At 45.9% G+C, this 25,283-nt stretch overlaps 1 protein-coding gene and 1 long non-coding RNA gene across 21 annotated transcripts; one reads left to right on the forward strand and one right to left on the reverse strand.

The window, feature by feature from the left end:
• Positions 1 to 254: 254 nt before the first annotated feature.
• Positions 255 to 24,637, forward strand: nf2a (NF2, moesin-ezrin-radixin like (MERLIN) tumor suppressor a). Of its 20 annotated transcripts, XM_048984544.1 has the most exons (23): positions 255 to 618; positions 998 to 1,140; positions 7,958 to 8,083; positions 8,520 to 8,642; positions 12,698 to 12,781; positions 13,829 to 13,897; positions 14,066 to 14,148; positions 15,277 to 15,352; positions 15,932 to 16,066; positions 16,157 to 16,231; positions 16,570 to 16,683; positions 16,813 to 16,935; positions 17,135 to 17,352; positions 17,464 to 17,569; positions 17,974 to 18,131; positions 19,408 to 19,636; positions 19,699 to 19,760; positions 19,885 to 20,008; positions 20,319 to 20,442; positions 20,505 to 20,628; positions 20,691 to 20,814; positions 20,877 to 20,938; positions 21,001 to 24,637. In XM_048984544.1, the coding sequence occupies exons 2-16, from the start codon at positions 1,027 to 1,029 to the stop codon at positions 19,574 to 19,576; spliced, it is 1,773 nt and encodes a 590-aa protein (XP_048840501.1). In that variant the 5' UTR covers positions 255 to 618; positions 998 to 1,026; the 3' UTR covers positions 19,577 to 19,636; positions 19,699 to 19,760; positions 19,885 to 20,008; positions 20,319 to 20,442; positions 20,505 to 20,628; positions 20,691 to 20,814; positions 20,877 to 20,938; positions 21,001 to 24,637. The 20 variants fall into 20 exon arrangements, with proteins under 20 accessions (XP_048840501.1, XP_048840510.1, XP_048840587.1 ...); XM_048984553.1 differs by lacking the exons at positions 20,319 to 20,442; positions 20,691 to 20,814 and having other exon boundaries at positions 19,885 to 19,946; positions 20,567 to 20,628; positions 20,877 to 24,637; XM_048984630.1 differs by lacking the exons at positions 20,319 to 20,442; positions 20,691 to 20,814; positions 20,877 to 20,938 and having other exon boundaries at positions 19,885 to 19,946; positions 20,567 to 20,628; positions 20,939 to 24,637.
• Positions 20,724 to 21,023, reverse strand: LOC125713512 (uncharacterized). The gene is made up of 3 exons (XR_007383609.1): positions 20,973 to 21,023; positions 20,849 to 20,910; positions 20,724 to 20,786 (listed from the first exon to the last, which is right to left on the reverse strand). It is a non-coding gene; the product is annotated as an uncharacterized LOC125713512 (long non-coding RNA).
• Positions 24,638 to 25,283: the final 646 nt, after the last annotated feature.

Consider the following 25,283-nt stretch of genomic DNA (forward strand, 5'->3'; position numbering starts at 1 on the left):
CTTAGGATGTCGATCCTAAATGTCCAGGAGTCATACCGATCACAGACGTCTTATTCACTTATACGATTCCCCTTGTCCACTAAGAATTAACAGGAACGCCGTTTCCGGGCGATGCGGTGTAATTCGAGTTTGTTAATGTTGACCAACTCAGCGCAGGACTGGTCTCGTCCCAGCGATTGGTCCCTTACAGAAGCGGCCGCCCACTGCAAAGTTTGCGCTAATTTGCTGCCGATGTTGCTTTGTCTGAGGTCTGTATATGCGCAACTTTTTGAGCGAATCTAATAAGTTACATATATTTTCCCCCCGAACACCTGACTTTTTTTCCCGAAGTGCATCGCGTTTACTGAATCCTTAAATAGTAATGTTTAAAATACGTAGAGTACGCATTTAGCTGCTGAACCAGTTCTGGATGCGTTTACCGAAGAAGTATGCGCGATCGCTAACTGGATGTAGTTATCTTTCTATGTGAAGCGATGAATGTGTGAACTGGGGTGGCGGTGCACCGAAAGAGGACATCTTAAGCGTGTGTCAAGTCCAGCATGAAAGTAACTTATCCCTCAAATGAGGCTGAGGGTGGCGACTGAGTGAGGGGGACCGACCCTCCGCTCTCATGTACAGGTACGTGCCTAGCTGTGGTCTTTTTGCGGAATGTAGGTGAACGGGACACACACCTCCATTCGGATGGCTTAAAGTAACATACTGATCGCTTTTTTTGTGGATTATTTAACTATTAAGAGTCGTTTCAGAATACAAATGGATAACACCTGGATCAGGTGGAGTAGTCGATATTTATTAAGGGGTTTAGTGGACTTTGTGTTTTGCCCTTTTTAATCGTACACACAACAGAGTATTTTATATCATGTATGTATTATATATTATATATTATATGTATGATAATTAATCAGTAAGTTCGGGGCTGTGATACATCACTGTGGGTGATTTACAGATATTAAACTGACGTAATGCATAATTATTATTATTATTATTATTATTCCAGAAAAGACTGAGCATTATCTCCTCTCCATCATGGCAAGTGCGCTAGCATCAAGGATGGGCCTAAACACCTTATGGAAAAAAACGGCAAAGACCTTTAATGTCACAATAGCAACAATGGATGCCGAGTTGAAATTTAGTTGTGAGGTAAGTTTTCACACAGTGCCGATTTCAGTGTTTATAATTGTATTTTTGGGTTCCTTCTCAAGTCTCCTTATTTTTAAGCCGTAATGTCAGTTTGATGTATACTGTTCGTGTTTGTATATGTCTTATTTTGTGTATTAAACTAGTGTGCAGATATATTGTTTTCCAACTGAAATATCGATAGGACATTTCCGTATGTTATTTACATTTGGCCTTTGTGGATGTCTGATCGAAGAATAATGAAAGAAATGACCCCCCCCCCCAAACAAAAATTTATCCAAATGACATACATATAGTTTTAAAACTTTACTTTCTCTTTATTTCCACCAGATCTTCGCTATTGAAAACGTGACCCTCTTCTAGTTAGCTAAATTATTAAAGCCTCTTGCATGGGTTCTCAGAGTTACATGGTGAATATGACCACCTCGGCGGGTCTTTGCTCAATGCTTGGTGTTCAAAGTAACCTACTTCTTTTTTTAGTAAGTGCAACATAACATACAACATTGTTTTCCTCACTTGGTAATTAGAAGGCGGGGGGTTTTGATAGCAAGGATCAGTCCAGAGACTAAAGTGGGGAAACAGGAGAATAACATGGAAGGAGATTCGTTGGGTGGGTGTAGACCTCCTTAAAAGGCGCATGGGTATGGTAACTACTGCTTTCAGTGTCAGCGTCCTTCTCTAGGCCAATAGCGTGTCTTTAAATGGACACGAATCATCCGTGGCCTCTGAATACCGGAATGTCAGTAATAACGGCAGTAACGTATATTCATGTCCTGGAATTAAATGGCATGTTAATTTATCATCACTGAGGTAAACAGGCAGCTTTTTGAGACATCTTTATAGATAAAGTGATATTTGAAGACCGACAAAATCAAAAGTGGTTCATTTAAATTGTAAGGTGTTATGTAGCTGTCTGTAGCATTGCGACTTGTAGCAATCTAATAGTCATTATAGGTGCCGTTGGGGGTCATATCCAAAATTCTGTGTCTTTACCGTAGGTCATTGGTAATGAGAGTTGTCAGGCTGTGTTGACATGTTGAACTTGTGTGAAGATTGTGTAGCCCAGGTCTTTTGGCTTTGACAGATATAGTTGCGCAGCAGAGCTCACTGAGCCAATACGAATCAACATTGACATTACCCAGGGTGATGTCGTGCCCTGCTGTCAAGGCGGAAGTTAGCCCCAAGTTCCCAGGAAAGCGAGCTTCGGGTCATGGGTCGATCCTCTTGACAGGAGCTTACGTGAGTCTTGATATTTCTGCTGAGAGTCTGATCCCCTTCGGGCCAAACCTGTCACTGTTGTTTTTTTCCTGACTTACGAACGGAGGAATTCTTGACTGCTAAGTCATAAAGGTTGAAAGGCAAAACCACAAAGGGGAACTGTTTATATGTTGGTCTCGTTTCCCCAGACGTATTTGAAGGGAACTCTGATAAGGTTAAGTGCATCGTTCCCTCATGTTGACTCCTAACATAAAACTTGTTGGTCTATGTGGCATTGGACCCGCAGGCCACAACTTTTCAGCTGGATTGGTTCTTGTTGGACAAACAGTCAAGTCCTTTATGTCACCAGCCCAGTTCGTATGTTTGAATCTGCATTTTTTTTTTGATTAAGCCACAATGGCAAGAATCCATCAGGGCCCGAGACCAAAAAGCCATTTTTTTCCATCTGTTCCCGGGATAACAGGAAAGGAGTGACTTGCGACAAGGAATTTTTTTTGAACAGAAAACAGATGGTAAGAAATGTTCCACAGTTCTGTGTGCCTGAATCCTCTGTCCCTCTTTTGAACCTCTCTGGCCATTTCAGAACAGAATGGGCTCTTTATACACCACCTTGCTGTGCTAATGTGTGGAGCGAGATTCACACATCTCTTCCGGCCAAAAGCTGAAAAAAATCACGGCGTGACATTACAGGGAAAGTTTCTGTTCTGTTGTTTTGTCTCGGCTGTCCCCGTGTTTCATACGTGGATGATATTCAGATGCTCTGAACATGTTGGTCTGTTTATCTGGTGTGTAAAAAAAGGTTATATCTTTCTTTTAGGTCGTGGCACCTACCTTTTCATTTTTTCCCTCCTTTTCAGGTCCATAACTTTTCTATATACAGAATATCCTTTTTGGGAAGTGGAAGGATGTTTTGTTGACGGCTCTGTTTCCAGATTGTGTTGAATGAGGTTTTTTAAACCCACAGCTGGTAATCATTGATTGGTTTAATCCACTGGTGACTGGTGGCTAAAAATCTTAGGAGGTAAGAAGATAAAAAGTTTAACAATGTGAGGAAAGTGAATTGTTCTAGTGAAGAGAGAAAATGTGTTTTAAATGACCAAAAAAGTTTAGTAATGAGTTATTTCCTGAATCACAAGTTTTCTAATTTAATCTAAAAAGCAGAGGATGTATTTCCTTCTCTGTTTCTATGGACCGGCTGCTTCTCTTTCAGTCTAAAGCAGATTATCCACGTAACCAGTGAAAATGGCTAATCCAGTCATTTTCTCCTTTGATTCAAAGGAGTGAAGTTCAGAGTTTTTTTTATCATCATTTGTTTTGTGAATATATACTTGAAGTGTGTGTGTGTGTGATTTCCACTTATCTGCTCATTACCACCCATTTCTTCAGTTGAATCGGGTGTGGTAGGATAGGGAAAGAGTTGAGCTGTGCAGGACTGGGGTTGGAGAGCCCTGACATGCACTATATGAGCAAAGGTATTGGGACACCTGGCCATTACACCTACAGGAACTTTTATGGCATCCAATTCTACAGCTATAGGCATTAATATGGAGCTGGTCAATCCTTTGCAGCTATAACAGCTGCCGCTCTCCTGGGAAGGCTTTCCACAAGATTCTGGAATGTGCCTGTTGCTTTTTTTGCCCATTCATCCCGAAGAGCATTTGTGAGGTCAGGCACTGATGTTGGAAGCTCTGGCTTTCATTCTCCATTCTAGTTCATCCCAGAGGTGTTCGATGGGGTTGATGTCAGGGCTCTGTGTGGGCCAAAGTTCTTCCACACCAAACTCACCCAACCATATCTTTAGGGACCTTGCATTGTACACTGGGGCACAGTCATGCTGGCACAGAAAGGGGCCTTCCTCAAACTGTCCCCACAAAGTTGGAAGCATAGAATTGTCCAATATGTCTTGGTATTAAAGAGTTCCCTTCACTGGAATTAAGGGGCCAAGCCCAACCCGTGAAAAACAATCCCACAGCATAATCCCTCCTCCACCAAATTTTACAGTTGGCACAATGCAGTCAGGCAGGTAACGTTCTCCTGGCAACCAGCAAACCCAGACTCATACATCAAGTACCACACTTGAATTCATTGAGCTCTTCAGAATAACCCATTCCTTCGCAAAGGTTTGTAAACCTGAATGCAGGCGTAGGTGCGTGATTTTTTTACACCTGTGGCAATGGGTCTGAATGAAACACCTGAATTCAGTGATTGAGAGGTGCGTCCCAATACATTTGTCCATACCCTGATCCTTTTAACAGTATAGCCACTAGGTGGCAGCAAGTATCCAGGAGTGGTCGCTTATCCCTTCTCTTCAGAAGAATATGTAGCTCGATTTATTTGAACCGTGACGGAGTAAATATATATTGTAATATATATTACAAAAATGGCACATTAATTCTGCGACTGTATAGTTTATAAAGTTAAATGTCAAAACCTGATGCTTTCTTAAAGAAACGTATACCAAGTGTTTTTGACGTTTTAAAAATTTGACGTGAAGTTTGTTTCATTCATTGGATTACTTCTTTAATATTAAATTTAAATGTATTGCACAAGTCACCAGTCACGGTTTTATCATGGTTGTTGAAAGCCTAGGCAGATTATTTTTGTGTGTGTGTATTTCGAAAGTATTTTTTCTGATCTTACTGTCAACAATGCTGTGGCGATGTTATATTTTGACAGCAAATATCACCCCAGTGAATTAATGGCTACCAAAGCTTATTTTATTTATTTTCCTCTTTGTCTAATCCTCAGTGTCCCATGAATTCTTCATGCTATGAAATGTAGACTGATGAGATGGGTGAAATTCTGACTGGGAATCATCTAATACTCTCAGCTACTGGCTGTGACCCACACAGCAGGAGCAAAACACAAACATTACTAATTTGTTAGTTTGGAAAATAGGATTTATTTGGTGCAGATTTCTCACTGTGAAGAACAGTCTATTAAATTATCTGGTTTGGGTAGGATGCTTAATCAAATTCTCTGAGCAGTTTATGTAAACAGTATTGAAAAAAGGTTTGTAAGAGATTGGAATTGTTCTCTCTCACACTCTTTTGTATCCCTTTGTAGCCTTGAATTGCATTGTTTTCCTTTGATGTATTTTAAAATGACAAATGAAAATAAATGCATTTGAAATTTAAATGATTAATCTTAATGAAATTGCCATCTAGTAACTAATTGTTTTTGTAAAAAATATCGCCTTTGAATAGCAGCACTAAATGACAGTAAAATGTTGTGATTTTGGGGATTTTGGGGAGGGGGCTTTTACATCATAGTGCACTTTTAGACAGAGGTCCATTTTCCAAGACCTGTGCTTTCTAGACAACGGTAAAACAGCCGTATAGCTTGATACACACTTCTTAGATTTAATAGTTATATTCTGTGAGGCACAGAGAAATCAAATTTATAATTATACTGTATATCAGCCTCATCTAAATGGAAACAGGAAAAAAAGTATTTCTATTAAAGTTGCCGCAACTGTTAAGATAAAACTTTATTGTAATAAGGAACGGAAATGAAACGGAAATAAAATGATTGGGAGGAAAGAATGAAAACTGAAAAAAGGGATGGGAAAGGACGCCTGGTCGCTGTGGCAGAGCCCAGAGGCTCGGGTCTCTCCCTGTAGGGGGTGTGCCTCTCTGACTCGCTCTGCTTCAGTTCGGTTGGTTGTTGTCTCGTGTCTGTGATGTTTCTTGCTGTATTGCGCAGTCTCCCCCAGGTCTCCCGAGGTGTCTTTGTTTTGCTGATGGCTTCCTGTTTGTCATGTGACATGTCACCTGTTCAGGTTCATACCTCTTCAGAGAGGCCTCTCTTCACCAGTTACTTCCTCTCATCTGGGGAAGTGGATTTTATACAAAGTATTTAGGTGCTTATGCTACTGTAAAATGCTTGTTTTTATATAGATATTTATTAGATATAGATATAGAAATATACATTCACCATGTAAAGCAAGACATGCAACAGTTTCTTGTAGCAGCAGAAATACATATTTATCTTATGTGTCTTCGCGCGGTTATGACAAGAAATTACTGTGCATTTTAACCTTTAAACGACGAAAGAAGCATGTTTGAGTTGTATAAATCTTCAGATGCGCGGTCATTTCTTCTCATAACAGTGCAAATGCACATAACGCACAGTGTTTCATCGCTGTAAATCACATGAGTAAAAGAAGTTCATTATTACTGATATTTCAGACTGGAGTGATAGGATGTCTCTTTCATTTGCCCAAAAACAAACTAAAATGAAGAGTATACTGTTAGGTACAGATGTGTAAAATGTAATACTTGAATATAAATTCAAACAAAATTGCTCTTCGCTGTGGACTGAGCTGACGATACTCTGCGTGCGTTTCTTTAAATGATGCTGCACCACTGAGCAATATCTACTATTATTGGTTAAAATCTTGTCAGCATATAAACAAACCTATTCCTGATGACCCCCTATGTATCCTTGGGGCCTGGGGTGGTATCATTCTGTCTGCCAGCAGCCATAAGCCCCAGTCCTGTTGTGTTTGGGGGTGGGGGACGATATGCGTAGGACTTAACTTGCTTCTAGTCAGCCGCTCTAAGCTACTGACTGTGTTTCTAGTTAAACTCTCTGACAGATGTGTTCAATGGACTGTATCCAAAGAAGACGAAATGTCACCTGTCCTCAGGGGGACGCTCTGTCACCGTATCTGCTGGTAATGTTTCACTCCATATGCCATATTGCCTCCGGATGTAATCTAATCATCGACAAGCTGGTGCCAAACTGACTTTATTTACGGCGTCTTCTCTCCGTCAGACTGAGCTTATGCATGTAACTTTAAGACTCGGGGGTTTGTTGAAAATTTAAGCCGAGCACTTTAATCTGGATGGCCGTCCTCTCTGTTAGAGCCCGAAAGCTTGCAGTTTGTGCATTTGTTTTCATGTTTTCAGGTCCTCTTTCCTGACAGTGTAATGTCTCACGAAGCTCTGATTCACGTGGGGCCAGAAGTGTCCATCTGTGTTCGTCATTAATGGTTTTGCTCCTGCAGATAGTTCTTGGGGGTGCTGTCTGCTTGCGTCGACACTGACGTTTGTCTGGACCGCGCCTCTGAAGCTTTGCATAGAGGAGGTATCGCCAGGTTTGCTGGTGCGTGAAGAATCCTTAGAGCATTAAAGGATAATTTACATCGCCCTCCGTATACCCACTGTCACTGCGGAAGCTGTACGAAAAAGTCGTTGGGAGTCATTTATACTGTGCCTGTATGTCAGTGTCTGGAATTAGCCGTCACCTATTAATTTAATGGTGTAGCCGTTTGGCACAGTCTTCATGGGGGTGTCTCTGTTGTACGGTTTAATTGATGGTTTTGGAAAATACATTTTTGAGGCTTCAGGGTTTGTGTACATGTCTTGCTACAGGGTGCTAGAAATGTATTGACACTCGAACATGTCCTGTGTCCACCCTGTCCCATGAAAATGCTAACGTGGTGATCTCTTCCATACCCAAGTGGCTGGCATACTTATTGTGGCTGGTATTCTGAAAATGACTCATTTTGTTTTGCTATGAATAGAAGGAATGTGACAAGAGTCTCTACAGACTTTGTTGGGAAGATGCGTTTTCATGTGTTCGTTCCCCATTTCAGGCTAAGTGGAAGGGCCGGGACCTCTTCGACTTGGTGTGCCGGACGCTGGGCCTACGAGAGACTTGGTTTTTTGGGCTTCAGTACAACATGAAGGACACTGTAGCCTGGCTTAAGATGGATAAGAGGGTGAGTCACCGATGACAAGAGCCGAAAGCTCTCTACCTAAGCAAGGGAACCGTCGGGGGTGCCTGCAAAGTGTCAGGCTCATATTTTTGGTCATAGATCATCTCGGTCTTCTCTCTTGTGCTTGGAGTGCATTATACATTTATGCCAGTGATTCTGCGGTTGAGATGTTCAGGGAGTTACTGCTTTGGTGGAAAGTGTAGTGTTCAGAGTTGTACCGACCCACAGGGGATACCCAGTACCCTGACCAATTTGAGACCGCTAGCTTTTGTAACGCTCTGACTCTGCCACAGTGAATCTCAAATTTATGATAACCTGTCTGGTTCGATACACAGTAGACGCATTCCCCATAAGCCAAGCGAAAACGTTCTATATTTAAATAAGACCATTGACGTCGCCGAGGAATGCCGGGAGCCTGAGGTGTGTGGTGTCTCTGCAGGTCCTGGACCATGACATTCCCCAGGAGGAGGGAGTCACCCTGAACTTCCTGGCCAAGTTCTTCCCAGAGAATGCGGAGGAGGAGCTGGTCCAGGACATCACCCAGCACCTCTTCTTCCTACAGGTGAGCCTGACATGGGCATCATCCAAGCAGTTTCAGTGCTTCTAACTCTCCAACACTGAAGAGCAAACCTGGAGCGGTCAAGCGTGGATGTGACCTAAATCTGAAAGCCGGGTCAACACCAAACAAGTTCAGTTTCCAGTCCCGCAGCTGTCGTTCAGCGGTTAAGGGTTTGTTCGCTTTTCCGGTTGATCAGAAATGTGCCCCATTTACAGGAAGCAACAATCGCAAATGGTTTGATGCTGGTGTAACAGTCTATAGATGCTGTCTTCATTGCCTCTGGGCTTTATGAAAAGGCTGTGGTGTGCAGTTTATGGTAATGCGATTCTTTAAGTGGTGGCCCACAAACCGCTGTTGTGCGTTTTTTTTTTAAATAAGTAGTTAATGATATAGGGAGGGGGAAAATCCGTATTCGTTACATATTTCACTGTGGTCTTATCTGCCGCAGGTTTGCCTGTTGATCTCCATGTGTTTTTTCATCCCAGCTGTCAATACTCTACCACGCTGTTAGAGAGTTTCTTCTTGTTCTGTAAGCTATCAGTCGCGAGTTGTGCTCGCGGGACCGGGTCCTGCGATGGCGTCCATGGTGGTCAACGAAAGAACCATGAAAATCCGGTTCACACTCGCGGCAGCGCTGGTGCGGGTCCTTGCTTACCTGTGGACTGTGGCTTGTTCAGACCGGATTTTTGTCAGCAGATTTTCCCTTGTGGAACATACTATTTATCAGCCATGTTCTGGTGGCAGTAAAATGAAAGATCAGTTAATGATGGGCATTATCCAGATCTGCTGAGAGTTGTATGATGTCTTATTTTGTCCTGATCAATGTTATTTTTTGAAAAATGGAATATGGCTGGAGAAGAAGATGAAGAATACGAGAAAGGTCGCCAATGTTCAGCTTTCCTACAATTCCTCTTGCTAGCACACTATGAGCCCGATAGCATACCCTGGTTCACGACACTGATGTACTGTGACTTGGGAGAATTCCTCTGGCACAAGCTCTGCATTAAAAAACAAAATTGCTCATAAATATATCATTACTAGGTTTGTGAGTATGGATGCATTAAGGGACCTAGAGAACTGATTAAACTTTAAAAATGACTCCTCGCAGTGTTATTAAATGACTGGCATGTACTCTGCCTCCAGCCTCTTACGTGCTGCTTTTCTGCTCTGCATAAAATCTAGACCCCAAGGTCTCAAAAAGTATGTTTGCAAACAGAATCCAAATGGGTGCATTTTTGCTAATTCCCATGCGACAGCGCTAATCGTTTTGTGGTGGAAAGTCTTTCTGCAGGTCATTGGCTTAGTGTTCTGATTGGGTCACACTGTGCCTGCTACTGGAGAACTAGCTTTTTGGTGGGGGGTGGATAATATCTGTCGCATTACAGCCTTTTTGCCACTTGCTTGAGAATATATCGAGCTGTTGTCCTGGAAAATAATGGAGTTAAAAGCTTGGAATGGCTTGAAAATAACAGCAAAGTTAATCTGGGGAACTGTGTCAATAATGTGGTTCTTCTAATAATTCTTAGTAGAAGTTGAAGACTTGATGAACCTCTACCTAATAAATAAGAGACCCTGGGAAGCTAAGGTTGACCTTTCACTCAGTGGGCAGGTCTGGTAGTTTCACATCATTTTAGATTTTGGGTTTGATCTTTGTTCCCACGCTTGGCCCTCCCTCGTAGACCTTTGCGTTGGGTAGATTAATTTTTCCTCTTCGTTTGAGCGTTTTCCTACCTTTTAACAAAACATGCTTTATTTAACATTTGCACAAGTACAAGTACGTCGGATTGTTGCTCTATGCCGACCCCATCTTGCTCTCCATTGTTTGGGGGTCACAGCAAAGGGTCAGCTAACATGCAGAACCCCTGGAGCTGGGGGTTAAGGGCCTCGCTCAGGGATGGACGCTGGATAAGCAGTAATGGAGAATTGCACACCGAGTGGGATTACCTGCAGCACTGTTGGAGCTTCTCTGTCCACCAAGCTGTTGCATCAGGAGCATGAGATCCTCCATACTGGAGTGATGGATCGTTAGGCCCGTTCACGCATGTGTGATATGTCTGTTCATGTCCGATTGTTAACTTAATATCTCTGGAATGGCCACAGTGCTGATTCTCCCCCCCCCCCCCCCCCCCCCCCCCAAAGCATGTGCAGTATTAATATATGTCATTGGTCTATTGGTATCATTTATTCACTTGTTTTCAGTTTGACTTAGTCACAGGCTAACAACCTCTCTGGTCCTCCCTTCCCCACAGGCTAGCAGGACTTCTCTGCCCCCCCCTACCCCCCCCCATCATAACCACAGATGTTGCAGTGGCTGCAAAGCAAGCAACTTAGTCTAACCTCTGCGCCTGTCTTTCTGGTCGCATTTCCGCGTGTCATAATGCAAGTGTCCTGCGGATTTGCATTGCGATTCTGCGAGAGCATGAAGGACACCCCTGTGTTGTTCTTTAATGCGGCGCCAAAAGGCACAAACGGAGCCCATTAACTTCGATTTCTACACAATATATCAGGCCCATTCAGCCTGCCGTTAATAAAATATGAGCCGTGGCAAACTTATCTACTGCCGTTTGTTCTTTGATTAATCTTCGCTCCAGAAGACGCAAGAGCTAAATTGTGAGTTATAGTCTTACGAGTCACGGTCACCATTAAAACCATCACTGTATTTCAGCTGCCGTTTAAGCTTTTTATGTATAAATTTGTAGTTTTTACCTGTAGCTGAGCAAAAAACGAATGCTAAAAAAAGCTAATTAATAATATGCTATGCAGGGCACCTGGGCTAATGGAGGGTAGCCTTGTTAATTAAGCTCACTCTGCCCAGAGGCCCAGACTGTCAAACTTGTATTGGATCTGGTTGCATAAGGAGTTGTTTGCGAATGTCTTTTGTCTTTTATATATTAACAGATGACTGGCATTTTAAGGGAGCTCCTCATCAAATATAGATTCCTCCGTAATTCATAATTCAGACTTTTTTTTACCGTAATTAGCGAATCATAGCATCTATAGAAGCTTTTTTTTTTTTCTCCTTTGACAAGGAAATGAATATGAATATTTTCCAAGCACAGAATGTTCTCCTCCCTGGAATTACATCCCATTAAGCAGCTGAGGGAGTCCTAACTTTCAAAGGCGACGGAAATCCCAAGGCTATAGCTGAATGCGGGAACGTGATGTTGCACAGCTCACAAGCACTGCTGTTTCAGCACGGAATATTTAAATGCTTTGTAAGGAGGAACTGAGGAGGCAGGACTTCTACAGGGAAGCGGTTTCTGAGTGTGAAAGACTTAAAGGACGTAAAAGGATAATCATGTCAGGTTGCTTTTTTTGCTGTTGTGCTTCTGTCTTGGTTCGAGAACCTGCAGGCTACTGCAAACAGTTTGTGTGGTATTTCTTGAACGAGGATGCACCGACTCGCACTGAATTGCCGCTTTGTACAAAAGCATCGATTAAATAAATAAAAGTCTGTATGTTAGGTGCCCCTCTATTTTCGGCCAGTGATCCCGCTTTCTGCAGTTGTGTGTTGCAGTGTCGCCATGGTGACAGCTGGTACTGAGATGGGGGGGGGGGCATGTTGGGGAGGTGTGATTGACAAGATATCTCGCCATATAACAAGGGAGCGACGCTTGACTGCAAAGACCGTGGAGCTGTGTGTGTCTCCTGTACGTGTGTTAGCGTGCAGCCCGGCGCTCGGCCTCCCTGTTACCGACTGGTTCTGGCGAGCTGTTATGTTCAGTCCTGCCCTGTTAAATGGTTGCAGGCAGCTGTGGAGGGTCGGCGTCATGCGGCCCGTGAGACTCCATCAATCAGAACCTGCTTTGTTTGTCTGCCCTGGATACTGAAGCATCAGCTAGCTGAGTTATGGAGGACCTCTGGGGGCTTTTTTGAGCTCATGTCAGCCTGTGTGCCTCTGTCCTCGCTTTCTGTTCCTGTCATTTTGGTAAAGTTTTATACTCTAACGGCACATCTTTTGTATGGATGACAGATGGAGAGTAATAGGTCTGAAGTCTGGTTTGAGGAGGAAAGAGTCAATCCCTTCACTGATACCCAGCCCCCGTTTTGTATTTCAGGTGATGAAGATGATCTTGGATGAAGACATCTACTGCCCCCCTGAAGCATCTGTCCTGCTGGCTTCCTATGCTGTTCAAGCAAAGGCACGTGGGCTTGTACCCCATGAGCCAAACCCGACTGTCCCACAATGCCAATTGATTTCTTCTTTAGCAATATGTCAGGTAGTTGGGGTCGCGGCTTAAAAGCCAGGGACTCTGCGGGAGCCTTAAAAATTTCCCCCAGCTGAAGGCTGCTGCTGTTGGTTGGCAGCCAGGTCTCCTTCGATTGGCTGATTGTTTCAAAGAGTCGATCGACCGTGCGACTCCCAGTTCGCACCAGTTCTGAAACGCTTTGGGGCGTCGGGTGGGGGGGGGGTTCTTTGGAATGCCCTGTAAATTGTTTGACTCTTAGTTCGCGATCGATTCCGCAGGAAGGGCAAAAAAAAATAAAAACACGTGAAGTCAGTTCTTGGGAGTTTTGCGGTTTTGTTTATATCAATTTCCATACCTAAAGAAACTGCAGAATCAGACGGTCGGCCTTTTCCAGTAATCCCTCTGCTGGTTGGATTGTTTGGTCGGAGGCTACAGAGAGACCCTGTATTCCGTTCCTAAGTAACGAATGAAGTCGGAGCCTGCGAACGGTCGATGGAGAGGTGGCATGATGGAGAGGCACTAAGGAGAAAAGGGGAATGATGGAGGGATGTGAGAGGTGAAAGGATGTGTGTGCGTTGGGTTCTTTTTTTGTCTTTGGTGGGAAGGGGTTTACGGGGAGCCTCAGACGACAGCTGTTCCCTCCCGGCTGGGTGTGAGACGCAGCGAACGTGCCGATGGTGCCACGTAGCCCCCACCTGCCAGTTTACCCATATTATCAGCAGACGTTTTACAATGAGGGGAAATGCAGTCTATTATAAACTATAAGGCCACTGCAGTGTGCCCTCTGTCCGCCGATAGGCTCCTTGTCGATTCCCTTGTCGCACTGCGCACATGCTTACCGGAGATCGAGGGATGAGTGTCAGTGATCAGTGTAACCCGCGTGAATTGTAATTAACGTTTAGGCAAATTTACACGCATTACTGTGTAAAGATCTCTGAGAAACCGCAGCCAAGGTGAGTCTAACGGCTGCTGTCCTGCGGTTTTTTTTTTTTTGCGCAGTACGGTGACTATGACCCCGGCCTTCACAAGCCAGGCTTTCTCGCTCAGGAGCAACTTCTGCCGAAAAGGGTGAGTCTCCGAGCCCCACGACGGTCAGTCGGGATCACCCCAGCCGGATTGGGAATCCTGCCGTTCATGCAAGAGGCTGCCTGGGCTGCGCTAACGCTAATACCAGCCAGATGGTGCCTGAGTTCCCCTCCCTTTTATTTATCACCCCCCCCCCCCTCCGCCCCACAGGTATTAAATCTGTACCAGATGACTCCAGAGATGTGGGAAGAAAGAATAACTGCTTGTTACGCTGAACACAGAGGGAAGACCAGGTAAGGCAGGCGAGGCGGGGGCCTGTTCAGTGACCACCTTCAACACCCCACCCCCACCCCATACCCGAAGAGATTCTCAGAAAGCCCGGGAAGTGACTGGGCATCAGTAATCCACTCCTGGGTCTAATCCCTGCCACACCATTAAGCTTAATGGAGCTTTTCAGGTATAATTAATACTCAAAGAACTGGTGTGTGTTAACAAGCCAAAACGAACAAGTGGAAATGGCTGGAGATTAGATGCCCAGGGAGTGATAAGCAAACACCTCCTGTACAGTAAGACTAATCAAGGATGACCTGAAAACCCTACAGAATGTTTTTTTCTTAAAATTTTACATCCGTTGTGGACGGTCTTAACAGCCCCACCATTGGTTTGGGCCTGGAACCTCGAGGAGCAAAGTTCAGCTCATTGATGTCTACTCTGGGTGCCTCCTAATGAATGTGGACACACATCAGAGCCTGGTTTCATGTAAACATGTAGCCATGTCAATTTAGCATTATTTTTGCCGCCGACTGGTGAATGTCAGTGTTAAAGGCGAAGCACAATTGAGAAGCTGAGTTTTGTTGGAGATTAGCGTGATGGCCATTAAGGATCAGAACAGGATGGGTTTTTTTTTTTTTTGGGGAGGGGGGAGAGGGGGTACGTAAAATACATGGATAAAAGATGATTTACCTTGTCGATTGACAGTTTCTCAGTTGCTCACTCCATCACAAATAGTGAAGTTTAAATCAATGTTTGGCGCTCGGCACGTTGCTCACTGAAGATGCAATGGTGAGGTGGAATGCTCCGCGGGGGTGTCTTCCGGATGAATTGTTTGCACAGAGACACTGGAGGCTAAGGAATTCTGCCTGAATTGGCGAGTTTGTATTACATCCATGGATTAGCAGCAGGAACCGACAAAGCTGGTTTTGAAACAGCAGGATTTGTGCCCCGTTTAGCGTACTGCTTTCAGACAAATGTCTGCTACAGTAGGTTTTGTACGTACATAGGAATTTGGCATTTATTTGTTTTTGTGATGTTTATGGAATGAACGTCGCAGAATAATGGGAACCAGTGGTAAAACCTCATTTGCTGTAGGATAGATTTAGGGCTTAAATGTTTCTTTTTTTAAAAACGTGCTATTCATTCAGGGATGAGGCGGGGGTGGAGTACCTGAAGATAGCTCAGGACCTGGATATGTATGGAATCAGCTATTTTTTCATAAAGGTAAGACGACCCTCGGCCCTCACTGTCGCTGCCACTGTCTCTCGTTAATGTCCTAATAGTGTAAGAAGCTGAAGTCCCACGACCCCCCGTGTCACAAATGGCATTTCCCATTAATGCATTGTTCTTCCATTAATCTCCGTCCAACTTTGTCACTGCATTAAGTTTGATTTATGTTAGTGCCATTAATTTTAATCTCCTGGAAGTGAGAGTCAGGAATTTGCTCTGTCACTGTCAACTGCATGCAATCTCGAAAAACGTGAAACATGTTTAGATAACTTGTTAATGTGATGTGAAGTGGGGGAATGTAACACATCCCAGCACTGGTATGGGGTCACAGTGGGTGGGATTATCATGCTCTGTGCTTTGTTTAAACCAATGAGAATCAGGAAAGTAATCTAAAGAAATGATTGGCAGCCAAGTTAAACTAATCGGTGATTGTCCATGTACGGTAACCCCACCCACTGTGGGTTTTCATAGCCTTGTTCCTTGCATTACACACCCCGATATGAGTTGAGGTGTTCGATTGGCATTTACCCTATGCTCTCCCCCCCCCCCGACGGACTACCCGTGCCTCTACAGAACAAAAAGGGAACTGACCTGCTGCTTGGGGTCGATGCCCTGGGGCTGCACATATTTGACCTGGAGAACAAGCTGACGCCCAAGATCTCTTTTCCCTGGAACGAAATTCGCAATATTTCCTACTGTGATAAAGAGGTACAGTACTTCCTGCTCGGCCGCCATAGACCCCACCCGTCTCCTCGGTAAAAAAATTACCAAGACATCTTCCTTTGCCCCCCCCATCAGTTCACCATCAAGCCCCTGGACAAGAAGACGGACGTTTTCAAGTTCAACTCGTCAAAGCTGAGGGTAAACAAGCTGGTGAGTGAGTCTGGCATAGTGTCGACATTCTGATGGATGGTTGTGGGTTTAGTTTGTTTTCTTTTTTTTGTAAAATGTTTTTCAACTGAAAGTATTTTGAAAGAATTTTTGGAATCCTCATGGAATGTTTGGGAAGTTGGGTTGAACCTCTTAAATTAATAGTTTTATTTATGCTTCTGTCTTGACGTAATTAATTTAATTTGAGCTGTTTTGCGGGTTTTATGCAACTGATGAGGGGGAGTCCATTGAGTAAAATCTCTTTTTGTGCCTGAGGGGTGGGTCAGGGTTTGTAGCAGTGTGGGGGCTTGGTCTCCCGCCCACCCTTTCTGTCCTGGCAGATCCTCCAGCTGTGCATCGGGAACCACGACCTGTTTATGAGGCGTCGCCGTGTGGACTCCCTGGAAGTACAGCAGATGAAGACTCAGGCCCGTGAGGAGAAAGCCCGGAAGAGGGTGAGCGGGGTAGCCGAGGGGGGGGGGGGGGGGGGGAGTCGGCGGCGTCGTCAGCATGTGTGAATGCGCTTCTCTGCGGGACCTGGCTGCCTGACTCCGCCTACGTCACCCTCGCGTCTCGCCCCTCAGATGGAGCGCCAGCGGCTGGCTAGGGAGAAGCACCTCCGCAAGGAGGCCGAGCGAGAGCGGGACGAGCTGGAGAGGAGGCTGCTGCAGATGCAGAGCGAGGCCCAGATGGCCAACGAAGCCCTGGTGAGACGTCACAGACCCGCCGGGCGTTCTGACCCGTGGCAAGGGTCTGCGGTGCTGGCCTGGTCCCATGGGATTCTGAGCTCCATTACTGGGTGTTACAGACACGTGTGTGCAGCTCCCACCAGCAGGGGACGCTACTGTGCGCGCACCATATGTACATTACAGCATTTGGTCTGACGCCCCCCTCCCCACTCCCCAGCTGCGCTCCGAGGAGACGGCCGACCTGCTGGCAGAGAAAGCCCAGATAGCCGAGGAGGAGGCCAAGCTGCTGGCCCAGAAGGCCGCCGAGGCCGAGCAGGAGATGCAGCGCATCAAGGTAACAGCCATCCGCAGCGAGGAGGAGAAGAGGCTCCTGGAGCAGAAGATGCTAGAGGCCGAGATGCTGGCGCTGAAGATGGCCGAGGAGTCGGAAAGGAGGTAGGATGGTAGGGTAGGACCACAGCACAATCTTAATAAGCTGAACATCACCACCAGCTGCATCGTGCCGCAAGGCTGGGTCATGTGACGCCCTCAGTCTGCGTGCTGTAGGGCCAAGGAGGCCGACCAACTGAAGCAGGACCTGCAGGAGGCAAGAGAGTCTGAGCAGAGGGCCAAGAAGAAGCTTCTGGAGATCACCAGCCGGTCGGCCTACACGGTACGGCCGTCTGCAGAGAGCCTGCTTTTATTCACTTTGAAGTCTTTCATTATTTGAAATTGATTTATTATTTAAATCTGAGGACTCAGATCTCTAGTGATTCAGTAAACTGGCACTGTAGCGCCATCTTGCATGAACTACTTAAGTAACAGATTTGAAATCAAGTGACATTCTCTAGAAATATGAAAAGCTGGATTTATGAGGTTTCCATAAAAATGTCAATATTATGAATTATGAACAGTAAATATATACCAGTTACAAATGGCCAAGTGCATTTAGCTGATTTAATTAAGGGGGCGTGCAAGCCGAGGTGCTGGGAATGGAGATGCCATTCTGAGGTCAGATGGGGGAATGTCTGCAGACCTTTGGGGGTCGTTTCTGAGAAGTTGTTCTCCATCTCGCAGCCGGCCCACCCGCCTTCCGGCTCCCTGCCACCAGACATCCCAGGGGTGGGCATGAGCTCCGAGAACCTCTCCTTTGATTTCAAGGACACTGACATGAAGCGGCTGTCCATGGAGATCGAGAAGGAGAAGTGGGTGTCTGGGCAGCCGGGGGTCATCAGGTGTGGGGGTGTGACTGATGTTGACTGAAGACTGAAAGAAATACAGTTTAATTAAACTTGTACGGTATGGAGTTACCACAGTAAAACTATGAATTTCTTTAGTAGACTTTTGGACCTTGGTACCAGGTTTGGCTATTGATTTATTAAAGAGTATTAGATGAAGACGCTGGTACATTTATCTCTGGCTTGGAGCCCCCCATCTATCCCCCCACCTGGAGTGTTTATTTTTGGCTTTGGAGGGGGGTGTTGATACTGCCATTAACACCCAAAGAGAGACCGAGAGGCTTGTACAGATATTCACTCTCACTGAATGAAAGCTGTTTCTCTGGCAGTGCTGCTGCTTCTCATTTGATCATCTCCATTCTCAGAGCCACTCATGCTGCAGGTCGCTTCTCTGCGACTCTGAAACATGGGTGTAGAACAATCACTCGCCGCAGCGGCTCTCGCAAAGAAAAAAACACAACTTGTCGGTCTGTACATGCATCTGAATGGAATGAAAACAAACTTGCCTGTGCGACAAGGTGATGCATTTCTGTTAACAATAGCTTACATTTCCTGAAGGACTTAGAAAGACGGAGAAAACGAAAAGTGAGCCCTTGTCCAGAAATACATGATGCTGATAGGATAAGAAGCTTATCCACCATGTGTTCTCTCAGAATAGTGCCCATATTCATCCAAACTCAATCTTAGTGTTTTTTCGAGTACTATAACTGACTTTGAAAATGGTAGTCTACTGGGTACGGGTAGAATGGTGGCTTAGTGGGAAACAATGACCCTCACACCTCCAGGGTTGAATGTTTGAATGCTGCCCCCTGCTGTTTGTGTGTGGAATTTGCCCTGGGTATTCTAGCTTCCACTTACCACGGGAGAATGCAGTGTTTTGCCCTGTGATGTACTGGCATCCTATTTAGGGTTCCCCATTCCCCTTAGCCTTGTCTTTCCTGAGATTAGTGCTATGGTATTATGCATAGTAAGACCTTACAGTTCCGGCCGCTAAATCTGTCACTGTTTCAAGTGGTTATGGCCACTTTGTTGTTGAACCTTTGATGAAAATGCTGAACTTGACGTATCGCTGTTATAATTTTCTGTGGAATAACTGTTGGTGGGTCCTCATGTCAGTCAGTCAGCTAAACCATCATATGTAAAATTTACATATCCTCGAAAAGTCTGAGAAGTTGTATTAAGTGTATTAAGTTTATTTAAAATTGGGGTGCGGCATCATGACTGCCCACTGTGGCTGTCCCTGCCCCTTTCTGATGCCACCCCATATTCTCAGGGTGGAGTACATGGAGAAGAGCCGGCACCTCCAGGAGCAGCTCAACGAGCTCAAGACGGAAATAGAGTCACTGAAGCTAAAGGAGCGAGAGACGCCGCTGGACATCCTCCACAACGAGAACACGGAGCGGGGCAACAGCAAGCAGAGCAGCTTCAAGAAGGTGCCTTAAGGTGTAATCATGCTAGACCATCCCTACCGTACCGGGGCACGTCTGACCCCGAAAGCCCAGGTTGTCTGACTAGTGAGATCGATCTGTACTGTACCGGGGCACGTCTTACCCCGAAAGCCCAGGTCGTCTGACTAGTGAGATCCCTCTGTACCGTACCGGGGCACATCTGACCCCGAAAGCCCAGGTCGTCTAGCTAGTGAGATCGATCTGTACCGTACCGGGGCACGTCTGACCCCGAAAGCCCAGGTCGTCTGACTAGTGAGATCGATCTGTACCATACCTGGGCACGTCTGACCCCGAAAGCCCAGGTCGTCTGACTAGTGAGATCCCTCTGTACCGTACCGGGGCACGTCTGACCCCGAAAGCCCAGGTCGTCTGACTAGTGAGATCGCTCTGTACCGTACCTGGGCACGTCTGACCCCGAAAGCCCAGGTCGTCTGACTGGTGAGATCGCTCTGTACCGTACCTGGGCACGTCTGACCCCGAAAGCCCAGGTCGTCTAGCTAGTGAGATCGATCTGTACCGTACCGGGGCACGTCTGACCCCGAAAGCCCAGGTCGTCTGACTGGTGAGATCAATCTGTACCGTACCGGGGCACGTCTGACCCCGAAAGCCCAGGTCGTCTGACTGGTGAGATCCCTCTGTACCATACCGGGGCACGTCTGACCCCGAAAGCCCAGGTCGTCTGACTGGTGAGATCCCTCTGTACCGTACCGGGGCACGTCTGACCCCGAAAGCCCAGGTCGTCTGACTGGTGAGATCCCTCTGTACCGTACCGGGGCACGTCTGACCCCGAAAGCCCAGGTCGTCTGACTGGTGAGATCGATCTGTACCGTACCGGGGCACGTCTGACCCCGAAAGCCCAGGTCGTCTGACTGGTGAGATCGATCTGTACCGTACCGAGGCACGTCTGACCCCGAAAGCCCAGGTCGTCTGACTGGTGAGATCGATCTGTACCGTACCTGGGCACGTCTGACCCCGAAAGCCCAGGTCGTCTGACTAGTGAGATCGCTCTGTACCGTACCGGGGCACGTCTGACCCCGAAAGCCCAGGTCGTCTGACTGGTGAGATCGATCTGTACCGTACCTGGGCACGTCTGACCCCGAAAGCCAAGGTCGTCTGACTAGTGAGATCCCTCTGTACCGTACCGGGGCACGTCTGACCCCGAAAGCCCAGGTCGTCTGACTAGTGAGATCGATCTGTACCGTACCTGGGCACGTCTGACCCCGAAAGCCCAGGTCGTCTGACTAGTATGATCGATCTGTACCGTACCGGGGCACGTCTGACCCCGAAAGCCCAGGTCGTCTGACTAGTGAGATCGATCTGTACCGTACCTGGGCACGTCTGACCCCGAAAGCCCAGGTCGTCTGACTAGTGAGATCCCTCTGTACCGTACCGGGGCACGTCTGACCCCGAAAGGCCAGGTCGTCTGACTAGTGAGATCCCTCTGTACCGTACCTGGGCACAGTCCGTTTAAAGAGACAGGCCTGGGCACAGTTAGTCAGACTTAGGCATGGCGTCTAGATAGATAGATAGATAGATAGATAGATAGATAGATAGATAGATAGATAGATAGATAGATAGATAGATAGATAGATAGATAGATAGATAGATAGATAGATAGATAGATAGATAGATAGATAGATAGATAGATAGATAGATAGATAGATAGAAACTTTATTAATCCCTCGGGTAGATTCCTCTGGGAAATTCGGATTCCAAGAGCACAGCACCGACAGAAGTTACAAAAAAAATAACAACGTGAGCAAATGTTATATATATATACATATATAGATGCAAAGAAAAATAAAATACAAAAGGGATAAATAGAATAAATAGGAATAAGAGAATACAAGGGAATTGCACATTCCCAGTATTGAACCAAAAAACCAAAAGTATTGCACATTTCCAGTATTGAACCAAGTCTAGTCTAGTCAAGTCTAGTGTGATTGCTAACTGTACCAGAGTACGGAACACAGACATGACGTCAGTGGTGCGACTGACACACACACGCACACATATACACCGTACATGAACTGAACCCGGAAGGAATGGATCGGGTAGGCTGTACAAAACGCATAATTTTTTTCTGGGAGCTTTGACAATATCACCGCGGAAACTAGTCATGCTCCTGAAATGAGACGAAGGTGTTTCCATGTCTCCCATGAATGGTTTCCCGTTGCCTGTGGATCCTTTTGTGTCCCGTAAAACTAAACCGACTTCCACTTTCATGGAGTGTGAAGGATTCCTCAGTCACCTGGTTTTATAATAGTTTCTCTGCTGGTTTGTGGGGGTCCCCATGTGGGGGTGTGATTGTATGCTCACAAACCATCCTGCTGAGTATGCAGCCTGCATGGCTTAAGGCTCAGGGCCAGATAAAACAAAACGGACTTTATGACTTGTAATGAACTTTGGTGGAAAATAATTCTGGTAGCCATATTTTTTTGGTTTATTGATAAAATTTGATAATCTGTCATATGATCAATATATAATACCAACTTTGGCCATTCCGCATACTTGCTATGATGTATTTTAATTCAGCTGGTCGATTAATCTGTGAACCTGCATGTTCCTGAGTCTCTGCTCAAATCCTTCGAGTTTTTTCGGGTTGCTGGTCCCTGGTCTTGGGAGTAGGAGGCATGTCATCAGTGCTTAGTGTTCCCACTGTTCACGGACCATGGTTCATTCCTTGGAGGGTCTTTCCGTAGGGATACATCCGGGTTAAATTGGATCTTCAAAGCAGCTCAGGGAGCCGATGGTAATTCTGGTCTGAAAGCTGGACCCCCCCCCCCCCCCGGAGACACACTCTCCTGATGCATGGGCTTTAACGTCACGAGAACCTCTGTCCAGGGCTACATCCTCTGTGCTCTTTCCTTTTTTTAATGACTGTTGTTAACAAGCATTTTGTGGCTGGGAAGCTGCAACTGTGACCATAAACACTGTGCCGACCCAGAAGGTGTCATGGTTCTGAAGCCGAGGTCAGAAACCGGTCGGCTCGGTGATGAGTGACACGGCACCTTTGACTGCTATCACAGTGCCTAAAGCACACTCAGCTCACTAATGTTGCTGGGGAAAGGAGGGAAATTGACAGAAAAGGATGACGGCATTGATTTGCTGGCAACAGATTTAATATAGTACTCTTATCTTTGCTGATATAATGCTAATATCCTAAATAATAGCTGAAAACCCAATGTTGGCTTTATAATTAAACCGACACACATTAAAACACATTAAACGCACATTAAACACACATTTGTGGAAAGTTCCCACTGATATTCACTTTAATGATGGAGACAGAAATTGCATTAATGGCCAGAAATAGTTTTTTTTAATAAGTGAAAGTGTCATCTTCAGGGGAGACGAGCGCGTAGGGGAGATGTTCATTATTTTTCTCAGATTTGTCACCAGAGATTCAGGATCCATGGCGCAAGCAGATGAATATTTCCATACTTTCTGACTTAAAATATTTTAAGTTGAGATAAGCGTGACTTGATTTATTCAGACCAAACAGAAATGAAAGCTGGGTGACTATCACACAAGGAACCATCCCGCATCATCACCGGCTTGTTTTTATGTAATGCTGACGATCGCAGAGATTCCATCATAAACTTAGGTAATAGTCACATTGATGTGAAATGTGCCTCTTGGCATCACGCTAATGAATCTAACTAGTGTAGTTAACTAACGAGCTGAATGGGTCGATTCGGATCGAGCTCATGCTTCTGGAGTAAATACGTCTCACTTCATGCTGGAGTGGAGAATGATGGACAGGGCCATTGCTCTCTCCTACCACCCCCCACCCCCCCCCCCCCCCCTAGTGAGCAAAGCTACCTGGATTGTCGGTTTGTCCACTTGGCCCTCGGGAAGATTAATGGCCTGAGCGGGAATTCCCTGGTGCTTGAGCAGCCCGGCCCACTCCCGGCCACTGTTTCCCCAAGATAAATGACCCCCCCCTCCCAGCCACACCGCCGCCCCCATCCCCTCAAGTGCTTAGCAGCAGATGGCTCTTTCGTCCCCGTTACCCAGATGGCAAATAACCCTCTAAAGATCTTTAAGAAGGCCCACGGATTGCGTGTACCTGCACAAAAATGTAAAATAAGAGCATGTCCTGACTCCACAACGATGGTCAGGCACTCGCACGGAGAGCCTCTGATTGGCTGTGCTCTGCCACACTACCGCTGCCGGCACGGAGACGGCGGGAAGACGTTACTTACGGGAGGGAAACGTGTGTGACCGCTCACAGTTATCAGAAAATTACATTCTTACCAGAGGGGGGTCTTTATGAAGAAGGTTATGGTGTTTTTGCCCTTAAAGCTGAATTTCCTTAAAACCACTGCTTCAGCCTCAGTTCTGCAGTAGGCTTCCCTGTGCCCTGCCTGCATTGCTGTCGAGTCTTAAACGATCGCTTGGTAATTTGCATGTGGCAGTGGGAAAAGCTCTCTTTTTGCTCCGGCTGGCTGGCTCCGCGGTTTCATGCAGACACTGAATCGATATCTCAGCTACTGGGGAACTTTCACTCTGGGTAGATCCTGCTGCAGTAACCTGGGCTAAAGAACCTGGTTTTAGCACCGTTCCCGCCGGGCCACTGTTCAAGGCTCGATTTGACGTTGCTCTGTCTCCTGACCTTTTTTCGCAGCTGACCCTTCAGAGCACCAAATCCAGGGTGGCTTTCTTCGAGGAGCTCTAGACCTTATAGAAGGTGGAAGGAGGAGGAGGCCGACCCATAAATGGCCGGCCCGGGTCTTCCGGAACTCCAGCCCAGATGAGCCCAGATGTGAAGCTTTAGAGAGAAGTCCGCCAACACACTTGACTGGAGTTCGCAGGACGCAGATGAATTAACCTGGACTGGTGAAACCAACACTTGTATGCTCTGATCTGCGTTGGGAGAACATGTGATTGGTGTTTTTTAATATTAGTCTTATAAATTTGTTTCATTTTTATCTCTGTCCGTGTGAAGGTTTACACACTTTTTTAATGATTTCATAAAATGGGTGATTGAAGTGATCATTGTCAAAAATGTTGTGGAGAAAAGAATCACATTAAACTTTGAAGGTTTCTTTATATTATTCAGTTTCGCAATTTTATTTGGCATTATTTTGTTTCGGTAGTGAGTTTTGTTTAAATCATAGTTAAAGGTAGAATATCCAACCTCCTTGGTCATCCACGTGGAGTTCGGGGGAAATTGTGGGCTGTGAAATGAAAGGTTTGCATCGCTTCTTGACTGTGCTGGATTGATAACACTTATTTCATCTGTCGATGCTGAGAACAATTTTCCCGATTGAATTCACCCTTAAGACTGTTAAAGTACTGTAACCTGGATTCTCCTGCTGTTCCCAGTTGAACTGTGAAAGGCATGAATTGATTGCTTGGCAGTAAAGGGATATGATGATTGTCTCCCCCCCCCCCACTTAAGGGAAGCCAGTTAAGAAACTTCTTATTTGAAGGGTGAAGCACTCATTTGGGGGAGGGCACGATTACCCACTTACTCCTTTCTCGGCATCGGGTTTATAACTGGACCAAGCATCCAATGATCTACAAAAAGAAAATCCAGATTCTTTAATGATCTACACTGATGTCGTTCTGTAATCCGAGGGTCCTTGGTCACATGCCCCCCCCCCCCATCACTATGTAGCTCCACCTGGTCTCATCCTGAAAATCCCCGAAGACGGAGTCGTCTCTTTCCGCGTCTGGCAGGACTGGCGTGCGT

This window comes from Brienomyrus brachyistius, chromosome 2 (assembly GCF_023856365.1).
Source record: "Brienomyrus brachyistius isolate T26 chromosome 2, BBRACH_0.4, whole genome shotgun sequence".
NCBI classification, from domain to species: Eukaryota; Metazoa; Chordata; class Actinopteri; order Osteoglossiformes; family Mormyridae; genus Brienomyrus; species Brienomyrus brachyistius.

Coding starts and splice junctions, on each gene's coding strand:
- nf2a (XM_048984609.1), top strand. CDS start 1,027: ATGGCAAGTGCGCTAGCATCAAGGATGGGCCTAAACACCTTATGGAAA. Junction 14,149..15,276: donor GAACACAGAGGGAAGACCAG/GTAAGGCAGGCG, acceptor CTATTCATTCAG/GGATGAGGCGGGGGTGGAGT. Junction 16,067..16,156: donor TTTCCTACTGTGATAAAGAG/GTACAGTACTTC, acceptor CCCCCCCATCAG/TTCACCATCAAGCCCCTGGA.